This window comes from Bos grunniens, chromosome 23, assembly GCF_055505025.1.
Source record: "Bos grunniens cultivar Pamir isolate PY7600 chromosome 23, Bosgru_T2T1.0, whole genome shotgun sequence".
Classification (NCBI taxonomy): domain Eukaryota; kingdom Metazoa; phylum Chordata; class Mammalia; order Artiodactyla; family Bovidae; genus Bos; species Bos grunniens.
Genome location: NC_141187.1, coordinates 17995679 through 18013031, shown reverse-complemented (window position 1 = coordinate 18013031; position 17353 = coordinate 17995679). Strand labels below are relative to the sequence as shown.

The 17353-nt window shown below is 48.1% G+C and overlaps 1 protein-coding gene across 4 annotated transcripts in view; it reads right to left on the bottom strand.

The window, feature by feature from the left end:
- The window catches only part of PTK7 (protein tyrosine kinase 7 (inactive)), a 64323-nt gene that overhangs the window by 28536 nt on the left and 18434 nt on the right, over nucleotides 1–17353 (bottom strand). For 2 of the 4 annotated variants that reach the window (XM_086371714.1, XM_086371712.1), the window contains exon 1: nucleotides 4864–5224. The exons of the other annotated variants lie outside the window; for them this stretch is intronic. In XM_086371714.1, the coding sequence (XP_086227840.1) occupies nucleotides 4864–4960 (97 nt within the window). In that variant the 5' untranslated portion in view covers nucleotides 4961–5224. Of the gene's footprint in view, nucleotides 1–4863; nucleotides 5225–17353 lie in introns of those variants that run through there. 4 annotated transcript variants of the gene reach the window in all.

Below are 17353 nucleotides of genomic sequence, written 5' to 3'. Positions count from 1 at the left end.
ACCTGACACCAGGGGATTCCACCTACCTTCTCTCCCTCCTAGTAAGAAGTGCCACCCTTCACACAGCTGTCTGGGGCCAGGCAGAGGCACCAACATGACCCTGGCTGGCCCCGGCCCAGGCATCTCGCACGAGGGTGCATGTGATCATGACTGGGACCTCTCCCACACACGAGGCTAACCCCTCCACACCTAAGACTGGCTCCAGGCCCCATATACCTGTGGGACATCCTCCCAGGGGAACCTAGAGAGCCCTAACCAAGGAAGCTCATATTGTGCCATATGGACCCAAGGGAGATGTCTGCCAACTTCCTGTGCCCTACCTGGGGCGACAGCATCAGGACACAGGCCAGGAGAGGCAGCCCTCAACCCAAGGGGCACAAGGGCTCCCTGCCGGGAAAGAGAACAGCCCCCAGGCCCCCTCACCCACAGGAGGACAGCACTGCTCACAGGTCCCCTCCATCCAGAAACTCTAACGGCACCAAGGGAGAGGCCCCAGGGGTACCAAGGTCTCTACCCCACTCCTCCTTCCCAAGGGGCCAATGCACCTTGGATTTGAGGGGTCTCACTGATGCACTTTCAGCTGTTCCAGGCTACTCCCAGGGCCCATAGCTCATAGGCGTGGGCCATTGTAGGGGGCCGGGCACGGAGGGGGTTTACGAACAGTCTCTGCAGGAAAAAGTTGTTTGCAGCAGTCCCACTCGCCTTCCCAGTTCCCCCGGGGCTGGCAGGAACACACACACCGCAGTGGGGTTTGTGAATCTGGGGAGTCTGGAGTGCCCCCGCCCACCACCACCAATACCCACATGTGGTTTTAGCACCAGCAACCCCGTTTGAGGACACGCCCTAGAACCTCAGGGTTCAGAGGGTCGCTGAGGATCCACCTTGGCTGACTCCAAGACCCAGAGGCAAAGCACAGGGCTCCAGCCCCATCCCGTCTCCCCAGCGTCTACAAAAGGCCGGAGGTTCGCCAGCAGCCCCGCAGCCCTCCACAGGCCATCACAGCCCTTGCTCAGAGCCACGCGGGAGGGAGCAGAGCCAGGGACCCAGCTGAGTTTTCCTGTCCTGGGATTTAACTGTAAATATCTGGAGAGGCTCCCACATCCGGATTAGAGAAACGGAACAACATCACCAGGGATTAGGGCAGAAACAACCCAGAGGGCCAGGCTTCTACCTTAGATGAAAACCACACCTCAGTCCTCCCCGCCCGTTCCTCTGAGGCCCTGGAGCGGAAAGATGAATCTCTAACAGCACAAGTAGGTCTTCGTGTCCACTATCACGTGCCTCTGAACCGAGAGGGGCAGATACAGCAGTTGGGAGATGTGGTTTGAGAAGCTTCCCAGGGACTTCCCTGGTGGTTCAGGGACTAAGACTCCAGACTCCCAGTGCAGGGGCCCCTGATTTGATCCTTGCTCAGGGAATCAGATCCCACATATCAAAACTAAGATCTGGCGTGGCTAAATTTATCTTAAAAAGGAAAAAGCAGCAGCAATCCCCCAGCCGGCAGCCACACCATGCGACCGTGGCACCAAACTCCTCTTCTGCTGGGGCCGAGGGGACCATATCTAGGACATATCTCTCACCCTTAGGAACTCTTAAACACCTATGATGTCTCCAAGGAGGCAGCAATGAATTAAAAACCCAGCCAGAGTGATACAGTGTGATCAGGCAGAAGGAACATAGGGTGGAGAGACCTGGGTTCTAGTCTCAATACAACCCCTAACAAGCAGAGTGACCCTGGCCAGTGGCCACCCCCATACCAGGTAGTTCTATTACCTGTAAATATTAGAGAACTGCGAGGATGTGACTGGACAGTCTCCAAGACCTAGCCCTGGATTCGCTGAGCCCGAGAGAGGCAGTCAGAGGAACAAAGGGCTGGCTGGCCAGAGTCCCCTTCCTGCCCCCTCCCTGGCCTCCAGCTGCACAGCCAGCCCCCAAAGCCCACGCACCACATGTAGGGCCGGCCCGGGAGGATTAAGATTGATGCTATAAATGGCAGGTGTGGGTCAGAGGCAGCTGGGAGCTGCAAACCGGGGACCAGCATCACTGCTAACAAGCTGCTGCCATTCCCGCGGCTCGGCTTGCAATCTGCCTCCCCGGGAGACCCGGCCTCTGCCTCGGCCATGCCCTTGCACTGAGAGCTCACTGCCTGTGATACCCCTGAGACACCCGCCTGTGCTGTGACCGAGAGCTGTATTTCCCAAGCTAGACTGCAAGCTCGCGGAGTGGGGGGTAGACATCCGTGCCCAATAACGGTACCCTGTGCCCCTCCAGAGGGCCTGGGCCACACAGCAAATACCATACACGCATTTACGGGGAGACGAAGGCACTTAAGAGTCTATCTGGGGACTTCCCTGGTGGTCCAGTGGCTAAGACTCTGTTTCCAACACAGAGCACCCGGATTCAATCCCTAGTCAGGGAACTAGATCCCACGTGCCACAGCTAAAAGCTCACAGGGGACAACCAAAGATCCCAACGCACACTAATAAATAAATAAAAATTAAAATTTTTATAATAAATAAAAATAAACTAAAAAAAAAGAGTTACCTGACCTGAAATCTTGTTCTGCATCTGCCGTGATCCAATCCTGGCCAAGTTAATTATCCTTTCTGGGCCTCAGTTTCCTCACCCAGTTTTTGTGATTCTTTTCTGACCCCAAGGATATTCAAATGAAACCTGTATTAGGTACAGACCCACAAAAGGCTGCATATTTCTCAGAGAAGTAAGAAATCCCAGAGGTTCTAGGGAACTATGGACTCCGGATTAAACTCCCTTGGGCAAGGTGATCCCTGGGGAGTCCAAACACCTGGTGAGCAACGGGGGCTTGAGAGGCGGACAGAACCACCAGGGGGAACCAGGGGTCCTCTGCACCCTCCATGTTCATCCTCTGCCCCAAGGAGAGGGAGAGATTGCAGCCAGCCGTCTCCTGAAGACACCAGAGAGGGGACTGTGGAAATGACAGACACTGCAGGCAGGCAAGGGGGCTGCTGGACCAAGAGCCTGGGAAACGAGGCAGGAAGACCTCAGGGATGCTCAGCCGGTGTGCTCAGGGGCCCGGAAGGGGACAAAGGGTCCAGTGCTCGTCCTCCAGGGAAGATGGAAAAGGACTCAATGCAGGCTGGACAGCCATTCAGTGGGGTGGGGGTGGGGTTCAGACCCAGGCCCCAAGCAGGTCTCCCTCCCAGGTGTAGTGGGGAGGGGCCCAGGGACACCACAGTGAGAACAGTGCCAGGGCGGGCCTGGGCGTGAGCTTCCCAGAGCCTGTCCTGTCGAAGCAGAGGACAGCCTGGGAACCACTACTATGGGACTAGCTGGACCTGACTTCATCTATTTATTTTCAAGACAGGTTCGGAAAATGCTGGGAGATTCAGTTTTCTGAGCTCTTTTTACCCCTCTCTAAGTGAGCACACACCCCAAACTCCCCATTAGGGGAGAACACAAGTCCTTGTCCTTTAGGTGGAGTGATCTCAACTCTACTAATGAGGGAAAATCCTCCCTGGCTCTCTGTTTTTTTAAGTATTTATTTAATTTGGCTGTGCCACGTCTTAGTTATGGCATGTGGGATCTAGTTCCCCGACCAGGAATCAAACCTGGGCCCCCCTGCATTGGGAGCTCTCGGTCTTGGCCACTGGACCACCAGGCAAGTCCCCTCCCTACCTCTTGCTGCTAAGTCACTTCAGTCGTGCCCGACTCCATGCGACCCCATAGACGGCAGCCCACTAGGCTCCCCGGTCCCTGGGATTCTCCAGGCAAGAACACTGGAGTGGGTTGCCATTTCCTCGTCCAATGCATGAAAGTGAAAAGTGAAAGTGAAGTCACTCAGTCGTGTCCAACTCCCAGTGACCCCATGGACTGCAGCCCACCAGGTTCCTCTGTCCATGGGATTCTCCAGGCAAGAGTACTGGAGTGGGTTGCCATCCCTATCTCTTAAAGAAGTTAAAAACATCCCTTTGACCTGTTCTAGCCAATATGGCAGCCACTAGCCACATGCAGCTATTAAAATGTAACTTAATTAAAATGAAGCGAAACTGAAAATTCATTTCCTCCACCACACCAGTCACATTCTAAGTGTTCAGGAGCTGCATGTGGCTAGTGGCCACCGTACTGATCAGCACAGACATCAGACTTCTGTCTCTGCAAAAAGTTCCATTGGTCAGCACGGCCTTAGCTACTCTGTCTGCTCTGGTCAGCCCTTATGTCAGACACATTATTTCTCATCCAAAGAACCCTCCACTGGGACCAGCCTCATTTCACAGAGGTGGAAACTGGGGTCAAGGCTATCCCAGTGACAGTGAGGGGGAACCGCCCCTAGGTCTATCTGACTCCCACGGCTGTGTGCTTTTTTTTTTGGATGTGGACCATTTTTTTTAAGTATCAATTGAATTTATTACACTATCGTCTCCATTGTTTTATGTTCCGGCTTTTTGGCCAGGAGACACATGGGCTCTTAGCTCCCCAACCACACCTTGTGCGCTGGAAGGTGAAGTCTGAACCACTGGACCACCAGGGACGACCCTGTGTTCTTGCCACGTTGCCACTCCGGCTCTTCATTTCTTTCACTTTATTCCCTTTTACCCAAGGCCACCTCCAACAACCACTCCGTCCTGTTTAATTAAATCCTCTCTTTGTACGTGCTCTGGTCAGATGCGATTGTTGTTTTGCATGTGGCTATTTTTAACCTATATAAATGCATTATCTCTCACTCTGCTTCTCATTTTATTCCCTTCAGCACTGCGTTCTAAAGTGCTTTCCCTGTGGCCACTGCCTATATCCTGCTGTTGTTTCCCAGGAGAATAACATACTGTTGGGTATGGGGAAGAAAGAAGAAAATGAAAAATTTTAAAACAAGTAAGTGGCTGAACATACCTGCCCACAGTTTGAAAGTCAGTCCGTGAGCCTCCACCCTCCTCTCCGTGCGCCCCTCCAGCACCGCAACCAGCCCCGTGCGGCTCCCCCCATGCATCTGGGGACCAGCAGAGCCCGGGAAAACACGCACGCAGGCACACACACTCCCCCAGCTTCTCCCTTCCCCTCCATCCTCCTCCCCCCAAACCCAAAATGTGACTAAAGAGGTTGGCCTTCAGCTGGTTTCAAAGGGATAAGAGAGGGAGGCAGTCTCATACTTTTATATTTAGAAGTGCTCTGCAAACCACTTCCCGGAGCAGACAAGAGTGGGGAATGTGAGGAAATCGCTCTGCTATGTGTGATGTGGAAAGCACGAGCCACGCAAGGCCTGCGGCGACGGGCTGCATTTGCCACACAGCCGCTGACACGCGGCGATGCCAAACACATGTTGCCGGAGACCAAGGCGGCCCGACACCATCCTCCAAGTGCCCTTCCCCCAGCCTTCCTTTCTTTCCTTCTCCACCTGTCTGACCAACAGCTGCTTCTGGAAATCCACCCAGGAAAAGAGATGCTCCAGGCTTTAAGCCTCAACCTGAAACACAAAGAGAAGAGCCCAGAAAAACAGAGGTGGCTTGGGAGAGCCACTGGCTTCAAGAGGCAACGGTGCAGACTTCCCTGGTGGTCCAGCGGTTAAAAACATCCGCCTGCCAATGCAGAAGACATGGGTTCAATCTCTGGTCCAGGAAGATCCCATATGACAAGAGGCAATTAAGCCCGTGCGCCACAACTATCGAGCCTGTGCTCTAGAGTCCGAGAACCGCAACTACTGAGGCCCGAGTGCCTAGAGCCGTGCTCCCCAACGAGAGAAGGCACCACAATGAGGAGGCCGAGCGCTGCAACCAGAGAGTAGCCCCTGACGGCCACAATGAGAAAAAGCCCTTGAGCAGCAACAAAGGCCCAGCGCAGCCAGATATAAAAATAAGTTAAAAAAAGTTAAGTTCTGGAAAATTTTTAAAAAGAGGTGAGGGTGCCCTCCGGGCCTCTAGGCTGCTGCGGAGGGTGTAGGGGTGGGATTTCGCAGAGGACCCTGCTGCCTTCTGCGGACAGATCTGCCGTGGCCATCCAAAACTCTCCCCTCAACCCCTCAGCTACCACATGTGGCCGGGGAAATGTCGGCGGGGGAAGCTATCTTATGGCGAGGACCAACTACTGCAGCTGGGGTCACAGCTCTAGCATCACTCAATTGAGTCTTGCCCAGCTGGGGGAGGGTGGAGATCAAGGGAAAGAGCGGGAAGGGGAAGGCAGGCCAGCTACTTAATTAGAATCAAAGCATCAGACACTTCCTTGACTCCTTATAAACTTCACTTTATGGCTTAAAATCTAAACTCTCTAATAAGGTAAAACCCAATTTTATTCTTTTCTTTCTTAACTGCATCACTGATGATTTGCTTCTTTTTTTTTAAATGACAATAACCAAAAAAAAGTCGTTTTTGAAAAATCAGCTGTTTCAAAAAAGCATTCTGGCTAAAGATGGCAGAAGATGTATATTAATCTTCAAATCAGTAACGACAGATGAGGAAAACAGAATCTGAAGAATAAGGGATAGAAACCATTCCTTGTAAGTTATTTTTAAAAGCACCAAAAACTTGCAATTCATTACCAGATGCTTAAAGCCTGGGGATAGCTGACTTTCGGGGGCGGGGATGTTATAAAACATAAAGTACACACAAATAGCTAGAAGAAGAAGAAAAAAAGCCCCTAAGAGTGGCTGATGCAATAACTGGATAGCCAAAAAAATGACAAAGACCTAAAGTTTATTTTATGCCTACTCTGTGGATCTTTAAGTCAGGATCTGGAAGGCACCAAGATCTGGCTTCACTTAAGTCTGGAACTGGCTGTCCCTCCATCCCAGGAGGTGCCTCTCACAGGCCTCTACAGTCACGCAGAGAGAGAGGGAGAGAAGCAGACACTGATGGAGAAAAGAGGAAGACAGGAAGAAGAGAAAAAGGGGGGCTGGAGGGAGCCAGAGAAAGGGGGTAAGGGAGAGGTGGTAGAGGAAGGAAAAGAGTGGGGAGGAAGGGCAGCGGGGAAGAGAGAGACACAGAGAGACCCAGATCAACAGGCAGAGACATGGACAGAGACAAACTGAGAGACAGAGCCAGTAACACAGTCCTAGAGACCCAGAGAGACAAGAAAGAGAGACACGGAGCATGCATGTATGCACACAAAGGATTCTCCATGCCTGCAGAGCAGCCTCCAGCCCCACTGACCCCAGCCTCCTCTGGCCAAGGAAAACCCCTCACAGGGCATCTCTAGTAGGGACATCTTCCCCAGCCCCACCTGCCAGCCAACCCAGAAGCCACAGGGACTCCATACTCAGAGTCTCTGGCGACAGGTCACAGGTCACAGGGCTGCCCAGTGTAACACTAGACACGGAAGGTTACAGCCAACCTGTACTTGGGAGGGATGGGGGAGTGGGGCTCTAGATACTCCCAATCCACTTAAAATGGAGAGCCTCAAATTAGAGGCTCCTGGTAAATAATTCACCAGGAAAAGTACAGTTCCTTCCCTGGGCTCTTCCGTTATCCATCAAGATAAATGTACACTGTTACACTTCCTACATCTAAAAATGGTCCGAGCCATTAGGCCAGGAGCAAGAAGACAGTGGGGCACTTCCCACCCGACTTTTCCAGAACTCCTGACCCAGCAGTCCTGCTCCTCTGGGAACTCAGCTGGCTGCTCCTCACGCAAGGGCAAAGAAGTCAACTTCCAGAAATGGCCAGCCCCGGCTCAGACCATGAGACCTCAAGAGCACCCACCGTGGTCCTCAAGAGCCCAGGAAAGTCCTGAGTAAGACTCCCCCGTTCAGCAGACCCAGAGATGTGGGCCCTCCCAAAGGGAAAAGGCAACCGCTGTTTGTACAATACCTGTCTAAGGGCAATTCTGTTCCTAGGAGGTTCAAGAAGTTTGACTTGGATGCCAAATAAGTGAACCTACAGAAGATCTGCATCTGACTTGCACAGGCAGCTCTGAGCAAGTCGCTCTGTTCTTCAGGCCTCAGTTTCCCCATCTGTAAAGCCAGCTGCTCCTTATCCTGCAGGGACGAAATGCCCTCTGGGAAGTCCGAAGCGCTGCATGACTTTAAGACCCCTGGCCCACCGGGTATGGGCAGGATGGAGATGACAAGAGCTCAGAGTCTGGAGTCAGACTGTCTGACTTCAGTTCTCCTCCCCCACTTACCGAGTGTATGACCTTGGGCAAGCTGTTTATCCTCTCGGTGTCTCCATTTCTGCAGCTATAAAATGGTGCTAATAACAGTATCTACCTCCTAGGCTTGCGAAAAGTAAATTCACATGTTAACCAATGTAGCATGTTTGGAACAGTGCCTGGCACATATTAACTTAAGTATCATGTGAGTTTGGGCTCTTAGCCATTATTGCTTGCGATTATTATGTTCAAGATCTTTGAGGGACTGTGTTCCATGACAACCACCTCTTACCCAGGGAAGGCCTCGGTTGGCATCTCTCTCATGCAGACCATATGGAGCTGCTAAGTGCTACCCACTCAGTCTCTGCCATCTGGGTAAGAGGTTTCTGAACAGACTCTGAGGTCTGAAGCTTTGTCGCACAGCTGCCCGATGAAGCCGGCCACTCCAGCAGGGCTCCATGGGGCGGGCAGCAGTCGATTGCTGGGACCACTCTAGGGATGGCTGCCCCGGGAACCTCCAGGCAGTGCTCAGATTAGCAGCTGCTCAGCATTTCAGTCACTTCCCACCTTCACAGGAAGGACAGTCAGAACAAGTCTGTCTCAGTGAAAACGGATCCAGACCGTGCTGGAACGAGGCAGGCCTCTGGCCTCAAGGGGCCCGACTGTAGTTAGGTGAGGATAGCACAGCGAATGTTTAGATGCCAATGAATGAATGCCTGGAGGTAAACTCTTAGGGTTCAGCTTTCTGATCCCATTAGGCCCCAGTGAGGGGGGGACTGGAAAATTCTTTGCTTTATGAAGGAAAATATCTGACTCCATAAAATAGAGGTTGTAAACAACTCTCAATGGCAAACCACCAATTAGGAAAACGGTTTCTAGCAATGGACAGAAGAGGGGTTGCTGGCCTTGATGCGCAGTTACAAATCAATCGCAACCACCATTAAAATAGTGACGTGGTCAAAATAGCATGTTTTCTCAAAACAGATATACATGATTAATAAATATAAGATGTTCCAATGCACCAATAACCTAATGAATGCAAATTAGAAACATAAATGCAAATAAGAAATGCTGATCATACTGCTAGTAATGCTTAAAATTCTCCAAGCCACGCTTCAGCAGTATGTGAACCGTGAACTTCCAGATGTTCAAGCTGGTTTTAGAAAAGGCAGAGGAACAAGAGATCAAATTGCCAACATCCGCTGGATCATCGAAAAAGCAAGAGAGTTCCAGAAAAACATCTATTTTTGCTTTATTGACTATGCCAAAGCCTTTGACTGTGCGGATCACAAGAAACTGTGGAAAATTCTTCAAGAGATGGGAATACCAGACCACCTGACCTGCCTCTTGAGAAACCTATATGCAGGTCAGGAAGCAACAGTTAGAACTGGACATGGAACAACAGACTGGTTCCAGATAGGAAAAGGAGTACGTCAAGGCTGTATACTGTCACCCTGCTGATTGAACTTATATGCAGAGTACATCATGAGAAACACTGGACTGGAAGAAGCACAAGCTGGAATCAAGATTGCCGGGAGAAATATCAATAACCCCAGATATGCAGATGACACCACCCTTATGGCAGAAAGTGAAGAGGAACTAAAAAGCCTCTTGATGAAAGTGAAAGAGGAGAGTGAAGAAGTTGGCTTAAAGCTCAACATTCAGAAAACGAAGATCATGGCATCTGGTCCCATCACTTCATGGGAAATAGATGGGGAAACAGTGGAAACAGTGTCAGACTATTTTTTTGGGTTCCAAAATCACTGCAGATGGTGACTGCAGCCATGAAATTAAAAGACACTTACTCCTTGGAAGAAAAGTTATGACCAACCTAGAGAGCATATTCAAAAGCAGAGACATTACTTTGGCAACAAAGGTCCGTCTAGTCAAGGCTATGGTTTTTCCAGTGGTCATGTATGGATGTGAGAGTTGGACTGTGAAGAAGGCTGAGCACCGAAGAATTGATGCTTTTGAACTGTGGTGTTGGAGAAGACTCTTGAGAGTCCCTTGGACTGCAAGGAGATCCAACCAGTCCATTCTGAAGGAGATCAGTCCTGGATGTTCATTGGAAGGACTGATGCTAAAGCTGAAACTCCAATACTCTGGCCACCTCATGCAAAGAGTTGACTCATTGGAAAAGACCCTGATGCTGGGAGGATTGAGGGCACGAGGAAAAGGGGACGACAGAGGATGAGATGGCTGGATGGCATCACTGACTCGATGGACGTGAGTTTGAGTGAACTCCGGGAGTTGGTGATGGACAGGGAGGCCTGGCGTGCTGTGATTCATGGGGTCGCAAATAGTCGGACACAACTGAGCAACTGAACTGAACTGAACTGAATCACACTGCCTTATCAAATGAACGCCAAGTTTTTAAAATAACACTTAACACTGGTGGAGTAGATGGAGAAAACGGTCCTTGTGCTTTGCTGGTGGGAGTGTTAGTTATCATTTGTTTTTTTGGCTGCATCAGGTCTTAGTTGCGGCATGCAAACTCTTCACTGCAGGATCTAGTTCCCTGATCAGGGATTGAACCCAAGCTCTCTGCATTGGGAGCGTGGAATCTTAGCCACTGGGCCACCAGTGAATTCCGGAGATTGTAAATTATATTGTCCTTCTGGAAAGTGGTTTGCTACTGTTGTACCGATACACTAAAAAGTTCATGCCCTTCCTCCTTAGGGAAGTTCTGATTCCAGGTCTGGGCAGGAAATGTGCAGGATGAACTTGGAGCATCTTATCACACAAGGAATGAGCAAAGACAAAGGGTCGCATCAAAAGGCTCAGGGCCACCTTGAAGAGGCTCCTGTGAGGCAAAGAAGGGCCATTTAAGCATCCATAAAGGTTAAAAACCACACGGCCTTAACACATTGTGGGTGATGTGTGTGTTAGTCATAGTCATGTCTGAGTTTTGGGGATCTCATGGACTATAGCCCGCCAGGTTCCTCTGTCCATGAAATTCTCCAGGCAAGAATGTTAGAGTGGGTTGCCATTCCCTTCTCCAGGGGATCTTCCAGACCCAGGGATTGAACCTGAGTCTCCTGCATTGCAGGCAGATTCTTTACTCTCTGAGTCACCAGGGAAGTCCCTTAACACATTGGATGAGTTTAAAATCTATGAATTCATAATGATGTCAAAAAAAAAAAAAAGAGCCCAAGGGGAGAGATAAACTGGGAACTTGTGACTGACATATATGCACTACTATATATAAAACAGATAATTAATAAGAACTTCCTGGATAGCACAGGGAAATCTACTCAATACTCTGAAATGACCTATATGGGAAAAGAATCTTAAAAAGAGGGGATATATGTACAACTGACTCACTCTGCTGTACTTCTGAAACTAACACAACACTGTAAATCAACTACACTCCAATAAAAAATTGTAAAGACCCCAGTAATGCCAAATCATAAAATTAAAAACAATTTTTTTCTAAAGAGCCCAAAATGACACCTTTGAAGGATGCTAGAAAAACAACTTGTTATTTTAAAAACTGGTCAAGAAGCATTTACTTTCCCTTTCTTGAACAGCTATATCTCATGGTAACCAAACAGTTAACAAGGGGCAACTAACTGATCTTCAAAAAAGTCTCCAACTGATAAATAGAATATCACCATTTTACAGCCCCCCCCCACCCCCGCAATGAAATAATGGATCTAGCAATAATTACTGCTGCGGCTGCTGCTAAGTCGATTCAGTTGTGTCCAACTCTGTGTGACCCCATAGACGGCAGCCCACCAGGCTCCCCCGTCCCTGGGATTCTCCAGGCAAGAACACTGGAGTGGGTTGCCATTTCCTTCTCCAATGCATGAAAGTGAAAAGTGAAAGGGAAGTCGCTCAGTCGTGTCCGACTCTTAGCGACCCCATGGACTGCAGCCTACCAGGCTCCTCCATCCATGGGATTTTCCAGGCAAGAGTACTGGAGTGGGGCGCCATTGCCTTCTCCGGCAATGATTACTGATAGCTACTAATTATCCAGAGAGACAACCAAATGTTATGTGCCTACTGAGGAAAGGATACCTGGAAGAAAAAAAAAATCAAATCTAAACCTGACGAAGCCTCCACGTCTACATTTCACTATTAAAAAGAAACTCTAAAAGGAATTTGGAAAACAAGGACTGAAACAGTGAACTCTGAATCCACATTCTTCTGTTGCCCCCACAAATGGTTATTAAGACCTAAAGCTCTTAACATTTCATAAGCTTCAACTGCTTTCCCCACTAGGTTGTCAGCTCCCTGAGGTCAGGAGCTAATCGGCCACTCTTCCACCACCTCCACTGTGATTGCCTTGCCCACTGGAGATGCTCAGGGAACACCCACTCATCTGAGGAGGGTTCGCTAACCCCTGCATAATGTGGAACCAGCAGAGTGGAGGTCAAAGCCCAACCTGGAATCCTGGTTGGCAATTACATTAATTACCATTATTAATTCAACAAATACTTATTTAGCACCTATCATGTGCCAAGTACTCTGCAAAACACTGGGGACAGAGAGAGAAAAACACAATTACTGCCTTTAAATATCTCTGCTTAGTGGGGGAGTCAGACAAGTAAACATATAATTACGATAACAGCAAGGCCTCACTGACCAGTTGCAACGTGCCAGGCACTGTTCCAAGAGTTTTAACCAGTGTGAATGCTCACGACCACCCAGTGAGGGAGGCACTCCGATCCCCATTCTGAAGATGAGGAAACCAAGGCACAGAAAGGTAAAGTCACTTGCTCAAGGTCACACAGCAAGTCGATGACACACACAAGATTCAAATCTCTCGTTGCCTGGCTCAAAGGAAAAACCTATCCTAACCACTAGGCTTAACCATGGTACCACACAGTGTGATAGGTGGGTGCACAAGGCAAGCTTTTAACCCAGAGTGAGGGTAAAAGGGGGATGCAGAGGAGCATCTCAGAAGAAGGCTCCTCAGAACAAGATTTTAAGGGATTTCCCTGGTGGTCCAGTGGTTAAGACTCTGAGCTTCCACCCCAGGGGCCGAAGGTTCAATCCCTGGTCAGGGAACCAAGATGCCACCTGGCTCTGCACCTTAACAACAAGGTTTTAAGAAGGAAGGGGGTTTGGCAAATAGAAAAAGACAGAGGCACAAAGACAAAGCATGAACTTGAGGCACTGAGGATGCTCAGAGCTTAAGGGATGACGGGGTCAGAGGGGCATAGCTAAAGGCCGCTAGGACACTGGTTTGTGAGGGGTGGAGCAGACAAAGGAGATGAAATACAAATTTATCTGGCTCAGGCTGTCCCCGGATAGAAAAAAACAAAAAAATATCACCAACAGTGAGTCCCTCCCTGTTTCCGAGGAGGTGGGTGTTAGGGTAGAAAATGGACTGAAGCAGCTCTTTGTCATGGAGAGAGCAGCAGGCACGGTCACAGGAGGCATTTCGGGATAATGCCATACCTGTTCTGTTAGCTTCCCAGGACTGCTATAACAAATTACCACAGCTGGGTGGCTGAAAACAATGGAAGCTTATGCTCCCTCAGTTCTGGAGGCCAGAAGTGTGAAATGAAGGTGTTGGCAAGCTTGGTTCCTTCTGGAGGTTCTTCAAGAGTCTGTTCCAGGCCTCTCTCCCAGCTTCTGGTGGGTGCAGGCAATCCTTGGAATTGCTTGGCTTAGCGATCTCTCTCTGCTCACTCAGTCATGTCCAACTCTTTGCGACCCTGTGGACTATATCTCGCCAGGCACCTCTGTCCATGGGATTTTTCAGGCAAGAATACTGGAGTGAGTTGTCATTTCCTCCTCCCAGGGATCTTCCCAACCCAGGGATCGAACCTATGTCTCCAGCATGGCAGGCAGATTCTTAACCCGCAGAGCCATCAGGGAAGTCCGGGCATGGAGCCGCACCACTCCACTTCCTGCCTCCACCATTAGGTAGCCATCTGCCCTCTGTGCATGCCTGCAGCACTTCCCTTATTGCAAGAATGTCACCAGTCACGTAGGATTAGAGCCCACCTGAATGACATCTCTTAATTTAAGCACATCTGCAAAGACCCTATTTCCAAATAAGGCCACGATCACAGGGGCCAGGGGTTAGGACTTGAACATATCCTTTTAGGAGACACCATTCAACCCACAACACCTGCTATTCTGCAAACTGCTTTTTTTGCTCTACAATTAACCACAGGTATCTTTCCACGTCTGTTCACATGGTTCTAGTCCATTCATTTCAACCATGTGTATTATTATTCAACCAGTGGCCCATAATCTGTTTGTCTAACACCCTAATCTAATTGTGGACGTTCAGATAGTTATAAATTTTTGCCATTATAAACAACACCCCCACCGAACCTCCCTGCGCAGGCACCTGTGCAGCTTGGTAATGAGAATGTTTCTAGAAACAGAACTGCCCCTGGACCACAGAGAATACAATTTCAGGTTTTTGATAAATGACAAACTGCTCTTTAAAAAGGTTGTGCCCATCTGTTTTCCTTACCAACACCGACACTTTATTCTTTGCCAATTTGCGAGTACTAAAATAATACCTTTCTTTATTTTGCAAGTCAATTAAGACATCTAGTCTGTCCCTAACAACATAAAACAATCTTGTTTACTGGTTTTAGCCGAATTTTCTACTGTACTTCCTTGTCTACCTTTTTCCTTATTTATTTTTATTGCTATCTTTTTCTTATTAATTTGTAATCAATAAAATCATTAATATGAGGCCTTTTCTGCATTACCTGTCACACTTTCCCCCTCTGAGAATGGTCATTAAGTTATTGAGTACCTACTAAGTGCCAGACATTGTTCCAAGTGTTAGAGAGTACAACAGTGAATAGAGCCGTGAAGGTTCTTGTTCTTTAACTTTTCAGAAGGAGATGTGTTTGTGCATGATTTGGGCTGGAAAATAGATAGCAAGTGAACTTTCTTGGGTGCAGAGGCTGCCTTAGAATTCATTTAACTACTGTCCTGTTTTAATTCATTTGAGAGCCTTTGGGGAAAACCCACTCTGTTCTCCAGGTGTCCTGGGAGCATCCCTGAAGCAGCAGCGTGGTTAGTGAAGGTATAAGCGGGAAAAGCTGACTGCTGTGCCTTTCCCTCAGAAGGAAGAGTCACATTCCAGGCACCCACACCCCCAGGTGACCAGGGGCTTCAACAGTTAAACCCGGGTGAGTTCAGAGAGCAAAGGGAATTTTGAGGAGGAATGACCCCTCCCCATTTCAGTGGAGGGGGTACCACCGCAGCTTCATCCCACCTTCTCTCCCAGGTCCCAGGGAGGGGTGATGTCTCAGCATTTTTGGCTGAGATCCTCTCTCTCCCATCCCCTTAGGGTGGGGGTTGGGGAATAGACCCCCTGCAGACCGGACACATTTTATACACGTAGCCTACACACACACACACACACACACACCACCCACCCCCCTCTAATTCAGGGATGAACCAGACAATCCTCTTCAGATTAAAACCTTGTTCCTCAAGCTCACCTTTACCTGTAATAAAGGTGATGCACGGACTTCCTTCTCTCCAGTTCCTCTGTCTTTCCTTCCTCCCTGCATCCACTGGTTTCCAATTCAGAGGAGAGAAGGGTGATATTTACTGACTCCTTCAACATACAGTTTCCATTCTATTGCTTTAGGCCTATTTATTTTTTCTTCTTGAAAAAGCCTCACAGCTTGTAGCATCTTGGGTCCCTCACCAAGGATGAAACCCGTGCCCCCACCTGCAGCAGAAGCATAGAGTCCTAACCACTGGACTGCCAGGAAGTCCCTATGCCTAAGTCTCTTAGGGTTTTTCTTGTTGCTGATTTTGTGAATGGGGTAAATGTTTCCATTGTATTTCGTAAAAGGTTACTCGCTGATAAGCAGTGAAACTTCTGAGTTTTGTGTAGTTTTGCCAAATAACTCTCTTACTATTCTAATGGCTTTCAGTTGATGATTGGGTTTCACATATAAGAAACTGGCACCATCAGCAAAAGACATTAACTTTATTTTGACTTCTGTTTTATTTATTTATGGCTACATCGGGTCTTCCTTACTGCACAAGGGCTTCTCTAGTTATGGCGAGCAGGGGCTACACCCTAGTTGGGGGTGCATGGGCTTCTCATTGTGGTGGCTTCTCTTACTGCAGGGCATGGGCTCTAAGACATACGGGCTCAGTAGTTACCCCGGCATGTGGAATCTTCCCTGAGCAGGGATCGAACCTGTGTCCCCTGTGTTGGCAGGTGGATTCTTAACCACTGGACCACCAGAGAAGTCCAACTTCTGTTTTCTTACAGTATTATTTCAGCTACAGTTTCCAGAATGATGTTAAATGGTAGAGACCTTACTATTTTAACTTAGTGACTTTAAAAGAGAACAGCATTATAATTTCATTTTTACATATGCTATCTCTGGCTTGAAATTTTAAAAAACAAGAACAGATGTTAATTTATATCTAATGTTATTTTTGCATCTAGTTCTCCATACAGCCAAAGATGGAAATAAGTGTGTGAGTCTTGACTTCTTATTTTGATGAATTACATGAGATTAAACTATCCATGAATTTTGGGAGTAAATCCTAATTGTTTATGACACATTATTTTAAAAATAGTATTAGACTTAATTTGCCAGTATTTTTCTTAGACTTTCGCACCAATATTTCTAAGTAGTGCATTTTCCTCTTCTGTGCTGTCAGCCAGCATTTAGGAGCAAGGTCACAGCAACTTTGTGACATGCATGGCATGGCCGTCCATCTGTTCCTTGGCTCTGTGACAGCCAACAAAGCACTACAAGGCTCTATTTTCCTCTGTGTCTTTTGAAATTTCCCCTCAAGGCTGTCTGATACAACAGCTTGGTGGAAGGTTTTTGTTTTCTATCTTTCGATTATTTTTAAAAATTCTTATTGGAGTATAATTGATTTACAATGTTGCTAGTTTCTGCAATACAGCAAAGTGAACCACTTACACATATATCCGCTCTTTTTTTAGATTCTTCTCCCATATAGGCCATTACAGAGTATGAGTTCCCCATACACACTAGGTCCTTATTAGTTATCTATTTTATAAATAGTGTTGTCAGTTGTTTTTAATAGTTACTATCTAGTCAATCATCCTAATGGCTCTTGAATACATTTCAATAACTTTTATTTTCCCAGCATCGATTTCTCAGCATAGCACTGAACATGGTAACCCTTGACAACTTAAAAAAAATCTTTTCCATGGCAATCATTCCAACTGGAATTATTAGTACACGTTTTAGTGAATCCTCCCCACTGAATAGTAAGCTCCATCTCATTACCTGCTCTAAGTCTCCAAAATCTACCAAGTACCTGGTATGTACTCAAGAAATTGTTTGAGGCTAAGGATGAGGTTAAGGCTTCTTTT